Source organism: Anopheles marshallii, chromosome 3 (genome assembly GCF_943734725.1).
Source record: "Anopheles marshallii chromosome 3, idAnoMarsDA_429_01, whole genome shotgun sequence".
NCBI lineage: Eukaryota > Metazoa > Arthropoda > Insecta > Diptera > Culicidae > Anopheles > Anopheles marshallii.
In genome coordinates, this window is record NC_071327.1 from 25,450,183 (window position 1) to 25,466,311 (window position 16,129).

General features: G+C 42.8%; 1 protein-coding gene across 1 annotated transcript; it reads left to right on the forward strand.

The window, feature by feature from the left end:
• Window positions 1-1,436: 1,436 nt before the first annotated feature.
• On the forward strand, window positions 1,437-15,622 carry LOC128712408 (uncharacterized). Its single transcript, XM_053807301.1, has 4 exons — window positions 1,437-1,840; window positions 11,144-11,466; window positions 15,155-15,252; window positions 15,344-15,622. Exons 1-4 carry the CDS (start codon window positions 1,437-1,439, stop codon window positions 15,620-15,622), a joined length of 1,104 nt encoding a protein of 367 aa, XP_053663276.1.
• Window positions 15,623-16,129: the final 507 nt, after the last annotated feature.

The window sequence follows — 16,129 nt, forward strand, 5'->3', positions numbered from 1 at the left end:
AGAGGGAGCAAACACGTTGGCAATAAGCCAGAGGGTGGAGTTGGAATTATTTTATTAGCTCAGTGACGTTCATCAATCTAACGGTGAAGGATTGATACAAATAGCGAGATTGTCTGGGGACTGCGGACTAAAACTTCAATTTCGTACGTGTGTAAGAATCGATGGTGGGATGCCGGTAGCACCCAAGACAAGCTATAATAAACGAGCGGAAATCAACCCACAGTTGGCTGAAAGGCAGGAAATTGCACTGGCTCTGTCTAGACTGTAGTCGCGATAGAAGATAAATTAAGTTATCAAGAAATGTCTAGCTGTGCTGTGATTGAGAGCGCCCTTCAGACGTTACGTGTAGTTCCTTTTCTACCAACCACGGCACATTTCAACCATTGTTGGTGAAATTATTTCTCTATCAACGCATGGTTTAATCCTGTAATTCCGCTAATAGAAGTTGGGAGTTAGTTAAAAAATCATGAAATCATGATAAAAGAAAAACCATGTTCACGCAAACTTTCACGGCTCATCAGCACCCCTGACTGAAAGCCACGGACTGTGACGAAACGAAACGAGGAACGAACCTTGCTAACGTGTAACAAGTGACCACCGGTAAACTGGGTTAGGTGATCGCACTTCTTCTAAAACGGTGCCACAAACGCGGAACGCTTTCTGGTTCCCAGGTGTTAATTAGAACAGCATATTCTTGGTCTGCTTTCGTTGGTCTGTAAATTGCTACCCCGAATGCAGGACGATAACTTAGCGACGAGAGACTTTCAGATGGTGTAGTTACAATCAGACACTGCACGGACGTAGAACGCTCGGTACGGTGTGGCCTAGTGGCGAACTTGGGACATTGAGAACCTTACAGACAGTGAACAGTGCGTGTTGAAACGTAGAAAGGCACTCAGGTTTTAAGGACACGTTGTGTAGATTTATAATTTAATTTGGCGTTTTTAGTTTACATTTCTGCACAACTCAAAGCATTGCCAGTGCAGCAACTTTACAAACAGCAACATATAAATCATGGTAACTTTCCCACAACTTCAGCGTGCCATTCTTAGTCGATTAAATAAGATGAGGTACTCGATAACAGTGTGCTGAAACACGCAATCAAACTCGTTGCAATCTTTTCGCGAGTGACACTTTAAAGTGTTTTTCAAAATTATTGACGGCGGAAGCAGGCAATTCTCACAACGGCAAATCCTGAGAATACGTCGAGTGCACAAATTGTAAGATACTCCCTCAAAAACCGCAAACACTACCTGCCGGATCGGCTCCGAACCATCGGCCTTAAGAATACTTCAAGAACGCACTTGAAGCACCGGGCACCGTAAGGAGAGGCGGAAAAGTTGTATCTACTCGCACCTTCCACCGGTACGGCAAAAGAGCGGACATTTGAAAATCTGCATCGGTTCGGTGTAGCAAAAGCGAAGAGATTAAGCGTAATGATGGCCAGAAGTGGTAGCGCCGGACTTTGCTCAATGATGCAGCTGCTGCTCGTTCGGTTCCTGCTGATGGCGGTAGTTGCGCTGGCCATTCTCGGCGCGGAAGCGGCAGCCGGAAGCGTTCGCTTGCCAGTGAGACAAACGAGCGCCAGTGTAGCGGAAGATGAAGATAGCAGCAGTGCAGCAGCAGTGGGCTCTTCGGACGAGATGCTGGAAGATGAAAGTTTCGAACAAGACGTCAGTGGACGCAGTGGTGAAAAAAACGACAGCTGGCAGGAGAGTGAATCAACAACGGAACCGGGCGGGACGGATGCGATGGAAACTGTAACGGGGACGACGTTGGGATATAGTGCCGTTGCCACCACACCGAAGATAGTGGCCGGGCCCGTGAAGCAGCTAAGCCGGTAAGTAATGAGCCGCCTAGCAAACGACCGTTTGCGTCTTGGTTCGCTTGAGTGATCCTAGTTGCCGATAATTTACGATTGTCCTCAAAATCAACAAACGCTGCTGGAACGAGGAGGAAAATACAGAAACATTTGATGCGCTTCTTTTATAGCAAATCATTATTTGTTTTACGTTTTATACCGCGCCAGCAGGCTCACTGCACTACTAATGATGAAATGTTTATTTATGAAACAGTTGTCTTTCGAATGCTTTTAATTTGTTGACTCATACGTTACGGTAAACCATGCACGTATCGCAGGTCGTATAGATCACATGATGCTCTCTCTCGCTCTGTTGAGCCCGGGCTGCGTAGTGCTGCAGTTAAACACCATGTTCGTGCATGAACGGCGAACAAAGTTTTGTAAATTGGTTGTACACTTTTCCCTCAAAGCGGGGAGCCAGCTATCCGTCGGTCACAATGGTGCAAAACACGACACCCGACACCTAGCTGGTGCTGTTTGAGTTTCGGAAGCAACCAAACGATCATGCACTAAAATCACACCAATTCGTTTTAACTTCATCTCGGGAAAGCGGGAAAAGTTATTCCCCCGGTTTTAACTCTCCAACAGCTTCAGTAGTGACAACACACACACACAGAACAAACAAACAAAAAAAAAATAGGGGACAAAAATCCACAAAGCCAGGGCAATCGTTAAAATGAGTTTCTACCGCCATCCAGATGGCATCATCGGCGAACACTACGAATATGGATGCAAAACTGCATTAGGCACAGGGGGCAAAAACGGCACCGGAATGTGCACGGAGGATTGCATATGGAATGTGCATGCGTGTATGTTTTTGTAGCTATCTCTCAAATAAAGTTGCCTAATTACTGCGGAAACTATTCATCAACTCCCTTTCACTGGTTGTGCGGGTGTTAATGAACTTCGGCGCTGTCGCGGCAGCACATAGTTCTGGTCGACAAATGTTAGTTTTCGGTGCGAATAATCATTTCGGTGTGTTGAACCATCCCGAGAGCGCACATGCAGAAGGTGGGTTGGTCGGGGAAACTCTCCAGGATCCATGTGATCGTCATGCAATAGCCGTGTGTGTATCAGTTCACAGTGCATGTATGCATAAGGTGTTGAATGGGAAGTTTTATTAATTTCTCGATAACCCGTACAGCACATTCACGCACGGTGCAGCTATTTGCACAATTATGCATTTTGCTAGTTTATATGGTGTACGTAAAGTATTTATTTACCCAGCACAGTGGTTGTGCGAATTATGTAGGAATGGTAATTAAATGTGCAAATGTTTCCACCACCGGAAAAGTCGGTTCTTCGGTAGCAGCGATTAATGGACGATCGGTTTCAATGAGTTCCCTACCCTCGCTCGGGATTACCGTGTTCGAGAGTAAGCAAAGCAAGGAAGTGTTAGTAATACGAGATCTGCCATAATCATCACTAATCCCTTCGATATTACATCAATTCATGGAACTATTCGTTCCCGTGCTAGCAGGAGAAAATCTATTTTATTCCGGATATTTCACCAACTCTTAGGTTTTCTGCAATACATTACATTTTATCCTTCATATTCCGCGCTTTAGGCGTTTCTGATAGGTATGATGATATGAGGATAGCATAAGCTGGATTTAAAACACGAAAGCAAATAAAATAGAGCAGGTATTTAGGAATGTAGGGTTTGCTTTTAGTTGGTGAAGTAGCAAATTAATACTGCTGCAAATGCACTGCATAAAACAGTTTTAGGTTGAGAAAAAAGGAATCCATTACATTACATGGAATTGAACTCGAACTTAAGCTGAACTGAAATGAACTGCGGATCTTTCCAAACTTCTCTTGTTCCCAAGCTGTTACCATGCGAGGAAAAGATGGTAATGCCTATGCAGCCAGGTTGGGACTCTCAGGAAGTATCCTGAGTTTGTGGCGAGTTACCATAGACATATGGACGCTAAACGTTGTTCTGATGTCCAAGACTTTTTTCATTAAGCCAATTCTGTTCGTTTTTGATCTAGTATCAATCGGTTAACTAGCTGACAGCCGAGATCCAAATATAGTTTTCGGCCTTACGAAAGTAACTCATAATATCAGATCCCATTCTAGTCCCACCAAATACCCAGTAATATCTTTCTCACTGTCTGTTTTGTATTGGAGCTTTGACCATGATTGTTTTCGCATTATATTGTAGTATTTAACTGTATTGTCGTTTAAAATTACCATGTGTTACCATTTGTTTGCAGATGGAAATTTGATCCATCAATTTTTTTTTGTTAATTGGAGTGGAGCTCAAACCTCAATTTTTTAAATCCTCTTTTAAGCACTTAACAATGTTTTTGGCTAATCTTTAGCTCCCGAATTCTGCTACAATTAGTAACATGCAATGCAATTTCAATATGTTTTGTCATTTTTTTCGACATTCTCGTTAAAAGTAAAAAGGTTTTCTTTTTCCTCCCAAGCTAATGCAGTTTCACATGTGCGTGTTTTGTCGTATTAAACCACCGGATGATCCATCTCAATTCGAAGCCCTAATTTGATGGACGTGAAAAACTAAACTACTATTTGTGCTAATGGAAAACACTTTTTCCATTCCAGTGGAAAAACACATTTTGAAACTCAAAACACACGATTCGGTTGAGCTCCTGGCATCTTTCCTAATGCTTGTTGCATGTCACTGATCATAAAATTGTACCGGAAAAAGTCTAATTAACGAACAGACTAATGCATATCCGTTCTGGGATGTTCCATGTTGCTTGTTTTACCCCATTTGGACTAACCGCTGTTGTGTTCGCCCGTAAGGATGCAAGTTTCAGCGAGCGATTGCCTACATTGTGTGGTCGAGTCGAATAGCTCGCAGCCTTACCAAACATTAAGGGAAACATGTTGACCCCATATTAACAATCGATCACGCTGCTGGGTGCAGAAAAAAGTGTACAAAACTGTGCTTATTGTAATTACAGTACTTGCCATTCGGTACGACCAGGAAGGTCTCACCTGGATGACGAGCATCATCGAGCATCATCATCGTAAAAGCGGCGTAGTTTAAATACGTGCAGCCCTCCCTAGTTTAGCACCCCGGTCTAGGATCAGGAAACTCCACCAATCAAGAGTAGTTGCTCGCAAATGTGACGGTGGGAACCAATACGGGATCGGCGGTGGGATTTATTGTAGTAACATACCAATTTGCCATTTAGTCGATTGTAGTCTGGTCGATTTTTTGCGCGTGTGTGCTGTGTTTGGAATTTGTGTTCATGCATTTGGGTGGGGCGGTAGGCCCTAAAAAAACAACAAAGTCCCTCGCCCAAACGCTTGTACGTAGATTGAATTTAAATTTATGATCACTGGGAATTTAATGTGTACCGGATACCCTGCAATAACAAACATTAAACCATCAGGCCGCGGTGGAACCGGGTGGCAATGGTAGCGCGAGAGTGTTCTAATAGTGCAGAGCGTTTCACTTTGACCGCTTCTTGCCGTTTAGGGGTGGTTCGTCGCCCAGTTTGGCTAAGGTTCGCCTGCGGATCCTGCGGATGTCTGCCCGGTATTTGGATTTTTTACGGACTCCAAATGGCGGTACCGTGATTGTGCACCATAACATGCAATTGGCGCGTGGTTTTCCGATACCATTCCACAGCGCACCATCCCGAGAGCGTTGGTGTTGGCTTCTGAATTATTTCACCCTGCATAATTTTCAGCGGATATTCAATTGCACGTGTCCTCGCGTACTGGGGCGGTCCCACGGCTTATTCAAAGTCCTTGACGGGGTTTAATTTGTGGCACGAAACTTACCCACCACTACCACCAAGGCTTTTAGCAACGACGCGGATGGTGTGCCGCCGCACATCCTTTGGCGAGGGGGTTGAGATTTAAATTAAACCGCTTAATTTGACAATTACAATCACTAGCCCGCGGGTGGTCCCAGTGTGTCCAATGTCCGGGGCCGGAATCCCATACCGGCGGGAGTGTAAAAGTTTCGCCAAAAGGATCTATTCACCCGTAGCATAATTTGCACGCACGATCGGTCAAACCAATCGCGCTGGTAGGTTGTGTTTAATCCCTTTTCCCCAATTTGCCATTACTCGCGCTACGCCCGATTTGCTCATTTTTGCCTACAACTAAAGTGTGCACGTAAAAAAAAAAACGGGAGAATGGAAAAAAAGGACTCAACCGGGTGAGCTTTTAATTTTAATTATGCCGTACATTCATTTATTACAGCGTTCAAAAGAATTGAGTGCTCATGCTGTTGAGCGTAATGGTGCTGCGAAGAGTGCAGCATCCGGTAAAGGGACATCGGGATAACTTTGAAACATTCGCTCCGTCCCTTTTTCTTTCCCCGTTTGTCTCCTCTTCTCTGCCAGGTTGTGATCGACAGGGTGACGAAATGCGTCGGAAGCATGTGGGCTGGATGGGCAGGAATTAATTTTTATCCGATAGCAATTGAAAATTGATATTCAATCGTTGTCTTCACGTTGGACCCTTTCCCCCACCCAAATGCATCCCAAAAGCCAAATCGATTGCAAATAATATATGAAAGTACGGGTTCATAGTTCATTAATTCAAAATTGTGTCCGAAATTTCAAGCAGGCAAAAAAATGGCTAGCATCCAATCGAGTGCGCTCGATTGCTCGCATCAATCGAAAAGAAAACAAACATGAGCACAGTTGTGTGCGAAAGTACTGCAGCAGTTACAGGTATGCGAGGATGCTGAGATATTCAAGCATGGCGAAGCTAACATTAAATTGATAACTGCGATAATCGCTAACTGCATCTTCTTGGCTAAACGATGTAATAGGAATTTTGCCACTCAGTTTTTGTATTTTTTTAAATAATCTGTTTTGAGCTGCGCTGTTAGCATTACACCAACGGGTTGATTTGTATATTGATCTGACTCCCATTGACGGACATAATTAATATTTTAATGTTTCTTGTATCACATTGTACCTTGAACGGTATTGGAGGGATTATTGCTCATTGGTTATATTGGCTGGAGTATTGATCGGTTGCTATCCCTCGGCTGAAATGCCTCGAAGCAGCGAAAACAAAGATATATTCTATGGTATACTGGTAAATTGTTTTGCTCTCCATGTCAAAAAAGTTTGAAAGATCATTTAAACAACGGAACTAACTATAACCTCGCCGTGGAAAGGTTCCTATGAATAGTTATAACGCAGGAAATAGCAAGCCCAAGAATTTTGATCCTCCACTGCCTTGGAATTAATATTATTGCTAAAGTATTGGTAGGTGACTTGATCTATCTCAGTACTCATGAGCCAATGAGTGTCTTATATATTAGTGGTCCAAAATCTCAAAAAAATGTACAAACAAACAAACCTCCAATGAGTGTAGAGATCTTTTATCAGGTAAGTCTTGGTACCTTGGGAAATTGTTTTGAGGATATCGGTCCTCAAATGCGGATTTTATGCAATTGTCCTTGATCGCTACACCTATTCTCGATCATATAGACTCACCTACACTGCTCGCGTATATTTCTTACACTTATCGCTCCTGGTAAACTAAATTCGAGAAATGAATCAGAGTAAAAAGAAACTTCAACATTTTTACTCCACAATTGATCGATTTCAAGCTTCAATTAAATGGACTATTTCATGTATTCCATTACAATCTGTCGTGTTCGATAGAATTTGCAGCGTACTGTAAATGTGTGCCCACTGCCATGCGAAATATTGCTAAGATGCATCTGCCTGAAGGACACACAATAATTAATCCATTTGCTTAATGCTGTCTGATCTGGGCGGTACAGCTGAAACCCATTTCGGTGCAGGCCCCCTCGAACAGCATGGTAAACCATTTTGCACCTTTGTGCCCCGGTACTTCGGTCTGCGTTATGATATGGTTCATACAACTTTTGTGTTGCTTTTTATCTGCGTTGTTTGAATTTTTCATACGAAATTTATACATGCATCGCGTGATCTCTGTGGAATGGCCTTTTTTCCGTCCGACCCAAGGTCAGATAAATATAAATTGAATATCATTTGAATGCATTCATCTCATATATGGGTCGTAATTTCATTCGTGTAGCCGTGCTAGTAAAAGGTTTGCGCTTCCGGGCGTGTGCGAAAAAAGACAAAATCTTTTTCCACGGAAATGCATATCCAGCGATGGTTATGTTTCACAGTTAAAATCAACCCCGCACCAAACCTGGTCAAGGGAAGTGTCCTTTCGGTTGAAGAGTACGCGTGCTGGTTGAAGTGTATGGTGCCGAAGCGCATCGTAAATAAACAGGTGAAATATTTATTGAATATGCAACGAATCACCTCCCACACACACACGGAAACAGTGACAACCCTGGTTGCATCTGGTTATTGATCCATTCTGATTGTACGGGGTGTTCCCGCGGTCATGGACGGGGATACACTGCACGCTGTAATGGAAAGACGAAAAATTGAACATGATATGATGCTGCTCATCGTAACCGATCGTCCTCGAACGCATCGTTCCTTTTTAAACCGCTCGTGTACCATTTCATGGCGGGAAGATGTGCATGCAAGATATTAATTATCATTTTGGTTTTCCAATTTACCTGCTGTAACGGTAATCACGAACGCACCACTCGGCAACAAAGTGGCGCGCGGTTAAACAGCTCAAACAGAATCGTGGACGGGATGCGGCGACCGGGCTGCAATCCATCTAGCTGTGCATAATTCATTGCCCGTGCACCCAGTGGCAATGACATGCGCGCATCGGCGACAAAAAATGCGCTAATTCAAAAAGCGTCCTTGTTTGCGTCAATACCATTTCAGTCATCGCTCTAAATAAACATGCACTAAACTCATAAAGCCAGTGTATGGTAAAGTGTAATCATAATCACGCTTTTGATGAAATTAACGTGCAGGGCCAGACAAGCCTACGATATGCTAGGGCCGTGCTGGGGATGCGGTGATTGGACTTTGAGGCAAAGTTTAGCCAAATTAATTACTTTTATGGTGTTATTTAGGGCCCGGGTCGTTGTACGCACACGTTACACACGTATTCGAAATTGCATCCGTGTGCCTTCATGCAAAAGCATTGCAGATTATCCAGTCGATTTAATTTCCGTGCGGCCGTTTGCCGACCTTTCGAAAGCATGAAAAGCGGCGGCAGGAAAGTTTGGCAGTTTGTACGATGCTGTTTGTTATTCTGCAGGCAGTGATATGTATTATTATTCACAATAAGAACGCTTCCTTCTCAATGTGCTATGCTATCGGTTTTCTTATCTTCCCAGGGGTGGAGAATGTTTCCGTAATTGGCCAAGGATGCTACGAATTCATTTGTTTCAATTTGTGCGGGGTTTCGTGATCGGTATGGCTCGATTTCGGGCACGGTAGAACGTATGGGTCTTATAATAAGATAATCCCCAGCAGAAAGGATGTGAGACCAAAAATCGATCGGAAAGTTCTGTGGTTGGTGCTGTACTGGTAGTGTGTATTTTTTTTTTTCGCCCTTCGCTTTGCTTGTTGCTGATCACTGTTCCGTATTTTTGGAGCACGTATCCCAATCCCAAAGACCCATGCAAACATTCCGACGCAACATTATCAATTAACATAACCACAACATGCACTACGCATCGTACATACATGTGTTCGGTGAAATGGAAAAACCTAGCACAGCCCACCTCCACCGGGCGTCCACATGCTGACCTCGCCTCATAATGGCTTGGCAGTGGCGCCTCATTGGGACCGACCGGTGTGATCCTTTGAACTCAAATCAGGATCATAATCTAGACCGTTAGTCTCACCCCATAAAATGATGATTTTCGCGGGGACGTGAATAGATGGCAACGGGTGAGGCGATACGGGCTGGCATGCGAGTACGCCATGTGCGTGTGTGTGTATGTGTTATGTCCATCCTAATGTCCCAATCCCAATTTGGTATTCGGTTACGGTTCGGTTGCAAACAGGGAGAAAGAGAGAGAGGTTTTTCTTTCATTAGCCTCATTAACTCCTGCCAACATTTTCCGCACACGACCGCAGTGAACCATAATGAAGCTCTTTGGCACGACCCGGAAGTACCTTCAGGAGATTTAGCCCCCGTTTTTGCACGCTGCTACTACCACTACCGCTCGGACACTGTCTCCACGAAGCACTCGCAAGAAGCAGCACCGACAAATGTGGCACTTGGGAAATAGAGGGGAAGGATGGGTTTTGTTTCGGGTCATTGCCATCGCGGTCGGGCACTTTCTGTGTACATTCATTATTTCTAATAAAACAATTTGAGAAACTGAATTAAATTTTATTTATTGTTATTATCGCTTAATTCTGTTTGCGCTTTATCTTATCTGCTCATTGGCCAAAAATTGTCGGCAGTCTTACGCTCATGGCCTGTGCCCGATGGCAATGGTAGCAAAAGGATTTGCCCACCCCGCTCGTGTGAGCAGTTTTGTAGACAAAAGTTGTGCTGTTGGATTAGGGCCAGCCATGTTGTCTATGCGAGTGTCAACCGTACGACTGAAGCGGAGCACTGGTTTCAGCTCAACGGGTTTTCGTGTGTATTGTTAAGCGGCGTTAATACGGGGGCATGACAATCATAGGAATATGATAACGCTTGCCTTATTGCACAGTGGCTTACACTGGTGCGGTTGCTTATAAAAGGTTGATGTTGAAGTGAATTTGGTGTTACGCAAATATTTTTAAGCTTGAGCTCAAGTTTAAGCATAGTTTAAGCAAACACTGTTTTAATAGTTGTTGTTGATGAGTTGACTAGTGGTTTGAAGCAAATATTTTGAAGTTTTTAGCTAAAGTTTATAACAACAAACGATATTTTAATCTGAAACTTTTAAAACTGTTTGAGCTTAAACTATTTCTGCACTTTAACTAAAACTCAAGAGTTTGTTTCAAATCAAATACTTTAAGGCTTAAGCTCAAGTTTAAGCCATCAAAACAGTTTCAGCTTAAACTAGAGCTTAATGTTAGGAGTTTATTATAAGGCTAATTTATTAAAAAATCGTTTCGTTTGCGGAAATGTCCCAGTTGTTGTATGCAAACATTGATATCGGTTTCATCCGATGCCAGTATCATTCCATCTTAGACTATCTCTCCATCCTTACATAGACACAAAACATGTCATCGGTCTGTATGCAGCAGACAGGCATTTTTCTCCAAATTTCGAACCATGTTCCATCGTTCTAGCTAGAATATCCTTCTTTCCTTAACACGTGTACCGAATGGAGTATGTCTTTCTGTCGAGCTAACTCGTTTCTTCCCGTTTTTCTTTTCCTTCTCGCTTTTCTCGACATGCCCTTACGGAATGTGTTCGTTTTTTGTTCTGCGTTGTTCGTGCTGTTCGCGAATATTCGAACCGGCCTCGCAGCTATGAACAGGGTTTGGAAGACTACGACGAGGCGGCCGACCGTGCCGAGCGCGAGCAGCAACAGCAGCAAAAGGAGCAGAGCGTGGAGCAGCAGTACAACAATATGGTGAAACCGATGCTGACATTATTTAATGTGATAAGCACAGTTTTATCGTCCGGAAGATCAATGCGCACGATGACATCGGGCGGGGAACGGCCGGAGCAAACGCTGGCCACCGATGACGGCAATCCCGACCGACGAGATGGCAATAAAACCGAGATCATCACTTTTGGCGAAAAATCAACAAGCGGCGCCAATGGCACCGGTGGAGGTAATGAAAATGGTAATGAATATTTTGAATGCCTAGCATATTTCCCGAATGCAGCATACGGGTCCACGGTGGCTTTTGCATGCTGAATGGGAACGGGATTTTGTCTAATGTTGTGGCCCCGGCATTTGGGCATATAACGTACGTGCGTGCTTTGTGCACGGTTTGCAAACGAAGACACTTTCAGAATTCAATGAGACGCTCTATAGCAGCAATCCTGGGACTACGAGTTATCCTTAAGCACAAACACTGCTTTACCGTAGCGTTGTCATTCCATGGCTTTGGGAGTAAAAGAAAACCTTCGAGCACATAAAATATGGCTTTTGCATAGGAAGAGAAAAAAATGGGTTTGGGAAAATAATGGTTTTTTATTAGATGCTTTTATGACCGTGGGCAAATATTTTTCGCCAAAAGACATTAAGTTATTTGGGTGCTCGGTATTGATGTGGTTGTTTGATCCTGGACGCCATAAATATGCATGCTCCATGTTCACAGGGAAACGGATTTCAAGGACTTGTTCGTGTACCAAATGTTGAGAGTGGCAGTAACTTGAAACAAAAACAAGGTCTCACGAGCGGTCTAATTAAAATGTGACTATAAAAAGTAATTCTTGGTATGCAGCTATAATATTCAAGCATAACATGTTCAAAAATTCAAACCACGGGTAACAACAAAGAAAGGAAAACAATTTTCAATCCCCTAGTTGGTTGTTGGACTTTGAAGGGCTTATTACATACCCTTTTTAGTGGTTGAAAATCTCCGAACATACGCTTACACGTGAGAGTCACAGACACATAGAGAGTTGGTTATTAAATGCACATTTCAGCAACCCAATTCATCATTTCGAAACCAAAATACCTCCCTGCGATGGCGGAGGCAGTAGAAATAAATTGAAAAACTTTAACACATTCCTTTCATTCCTGTCCACTTGCGATCGGCGTAAGGTAAAAATCCCTCAACATTCACAAACGTTCCGGCACATTTGAATGATTCTATATTTATACAACGTAACCTTACCCACAAAAGAACCCAACCACCAAGCACAAATTCCTCACCAGTTGACGATGAGAGAAAAATAATCGTCTTTGCTCGCATATGTGCTTTTACCACAAAAGTGAAAAAAACACTACCGGGAAAAAAGGGAAAAAACAAACGAAATAAAAAATTTAAGCTTCCCATCTCGCTTTCCATCGAGCGTTAGTTTTCGCCAGAGCTTGATCTCGAAATGAGATAAAGTTACAAATTAAAAACTTTCCACCAAACCATCACGAATGCATTCACGGTGTCATGCTTTATGCTATTACTTACCATCAGTCCACAGCCGTCATGGATTTTGTCGTGCAAAAAAGGTTGGTCCCCCGGGTGGGGTTGGGCAAACGGGTGTGGCAATGGAGTGGCAAAAATAAAAGTAAATTTTGAAGCATGATTTCTGAAGAGGAAGGTGTGAAGAGGAAGCTTATACCGCTAGATTCGCACACGTGCTTCAGGGAATGGCATCAAGCAAAGAATATATAGTTTAAAACTATGCCATGGGGTTTGAACTGTTTGGTTTAGCTGCATACAATTGGATCCTTAGCGGGAAAACGGAAAACGGTCCGGCAATACAGTGAATATTACTCACGGAATGCAGAAATGCATGATAAAGTATTTCGTTGTGAATTTTACAATTTTCTTGTAATTGACCTGTTTTCCCAATAAAAACCGTCTTTTGGTCGATGGTAAGGTTTCAGGAATATTTAGCAAAAATTCAAATCAAAATATGGAATCTAAGAAATTCGAGACTTCAACTCATTTGCTCAATGTTCGAATGCGTTATTCCGAAATTCCAAATTCCAAATAGTCCAAATTCCAAAATTTCATGAAAATTTGTCTATCTTGGAATTGAACAACATACTAACAGTTTAGCTTATATTTTTAAATTGGCTGCACATTGTTATAAGTGAAATATGATTTAATTTTCTGCCAGAAATCTCTTTGAAATTTTGAGAGGTTCGCCATTTTGTCATGGACTGAGAATTTCATAATGGAGCTTTTGATGTACTAATGGATGATGGAAAACCCGACCTCATGTAGGAACCGAAATCTAGACAAATTTTGTATTTGTTGAAGACTTTCGTTTGAATCTTGTATAATCTGGAACCCAATCCAGGATTTCAATTATGCAAGGTAAATACCCTTCAGGATTCGCATGGGTTATTATTTTGGATTTCTATCCCGGATTTCGATCTTAACAAATGCGAATCCTGAAGGATCATATTCTAGACTCTTGTCGAGATCCTAAAACTCGGGATCTAGATTATCCTAGGTTTCATATTGAATACTGGTAAATCCGATTTAGTATTCAATTCCGAAATCCGAATAAGTGCGAATCCATCCAACGTGTTTTACTCAATATTTCTTTATTTTTTTATAATATTTTTAGGAACTAGAAATTGAATTTTATAAATGCGCTTTCAAAAACCGTAGTAAAAGATGGAAAATTTTGAGATACTTTTTGATTTTCTTCACGTACTCTTACATTTGAAATGAAACACTTCCAATATGGGGATATATGTGAAATTCGTTTCATATTTGATTAAAATGTCATTATGACCCACAAACTCCTTTTTGTAATGATTGAGGATTGATCTTTGAATCATTGATTATACTAGTAATGTAATCCCTCTCTAGCCCTCGTGAAGTCAATCCCAACTTCCACTATCTTGTACTCCATTGCCGGCTCTTTACTATTACCCTACACAAATCAATACTTCTAGATTGTATTTTCCGCTTTTTAAAAATCTGCACAGCTTATTAAAACCGTGCTAAAACGTGCGATTTGTGTTTCATTCCAGAAACAGTAACCGCGGTGACAGGTGGACGATACATTAAAGGCGATCCCCTGAATGGCTACTACGATTTCGTGATCAGCGAAGGATCGTACAAGTTTTGGGTGGTGATGCAGGTAGCTATTGCACTGAACTTAACTAAAGTATTCATCGCCAACCAGCTAGATGCACCCGGTCGCAAAACTTCCAATAAGCGATCTGGTGTATGCTGGTGTGGTGAACTGAAGTAATTGCATGCCGGCCACTCGCAAACAATTCCAACGTACCAACGCCATTTCTATTTATTTTTCTCTCGTTTTTTTTGCCCGCTTTTGTGATGCCAAAATGCAACACCATTCCGAAATTTCCCATCACCTACACGCAGCTGTTCACCGCCGGGCTTATATTGTACGCCACATTTGCGGCCATTTACTACTCGAAAGTGAGCCCACTCACGTCGGATTACGATTATATCGATTACCTGAACGGTGCCCGTTCGTTCGCCGGTGGACGTTCGATGGTGGGGGTACCGGGAAGTGGAAGCACACTGTGGGATACGGTGGCCAACAGTCGGTGGTTTGGACCGGCGGCCCAGACGTTCGAGATCGTTCTGCAGGCAATAGAGAATGCACCGAAATAGCAGCCGGACCGTGGGGAAAGCGCATTGATATGAAACATTTAATGTGTTGCATCGTGTTGGAGGTCCTTGAATGTTTTATCTGAATGTTTGTCTTGGTTTTAAGTTTAAGGAACAATTTTCTCGTGAACTTTATACTTAACAGTAAGTGTAATCGTCTAAAGAGAGAATAAACACAACACAGGGTGACAGAACGGAAATAACCGCTCACATTAAATAGATGACGAATATAATACCATATCTCAAAATCATTCCACAGCTACCGTTGAGGGTCGCTACATAAAAGGAGATCCACTGAACGGGTACTACGATTTCGTCATCAGCGAAGGTTCGTACAAATTTTGGGCAGTGTTCCAGGTGAGTGCAGGCTGGTTGGTTGATGATGCGATTCGATTGATCGATTTAACGAAACGGTGGAATACTGATGAGAATAAATTGCACATTGCAGCTCGTGACGGCCGCCGTGGTCATTTACTCTACGTTAACCGCCATTTACTACTCGAAAGTGGCACCGCTTACTTCGGATTACGATTACATCGATTACCTGAACGGTGGCCGTGCGTTTGCCGGTGCCCGACCGTTAGATGGTGCGACACGGACGGGTCCGGCGACCGGTAGGCGAACGTCCGGCTGGAACTGGGATGCGCTGTCCACCAGCAGCTGGTTCGGTCCAGCTGCCCAAGCGTTCACGATTGTGATGGATGCGATCGAACGGCAGCCTAACTGATGCAGCTTAGAACGACGCAAGAAGAGCAACGCCGGGGGTTTTTAAAATAGTGCTTCAAATTGCTATGAAATATCCGAACACGGTTTGGTAAGTGACAGCCGAGCAAAAGCTTGGATATTTCATTGCAATTCCGAGAGCGACGGTGTACGTGTTTTTCATATATTCGCTCGAACTGTTTTCATACTCAGACGGTGCTAGACTGTGTAAAACAAATAGTATAGAAACGGGTTGTTTTGTGTTTCTGGGAACTAACTGAAGAAACATCCGTATGACGCAGTGCTCATATTAAGATATAGATGTAAAAGAAACCCAATACGAAATCTATGAATGCAGAATGCATGTTACAATTTTTTATCCAGCTATGAATAGGTTCACTTGGAAGCGTTGACAGTTCCCAGATTTTCGTTCATTAACAGGAAGGATTTTCCTAACCCACGAGTAGTTAAGCGAATAGCCGAAAAAAATATTAATACAAGTAAAAGCTTTTCCCGTATCGATAGATAAAGG

Excerpts from the sequence above, each read along its gene's own strand:
- LOC128712408 (XM_053807301.1), top strand. The coding sequence starts at position 1,437 with ATGATGGCCAGAAGTGGTAGCGCCGGACTTTGCTCAATGATGCAGCTG. Across the intron at positions 1,841-11,143 it reads CCCGTGAAGCAGCTAAGCCG|CTATGAACAGGGTTTGGAAG; the intron begins GTAAGTAATGAG and ends CCGGCCTCGCAG. Across the intron at positions 15,253-15,343 it reads AATTTTGGGCAGTGTTCCAG|CTCGTGACGGCCGCCGTGGT; the intron begins GTGAGTGCAGGC and ends TGCACATTGCAG.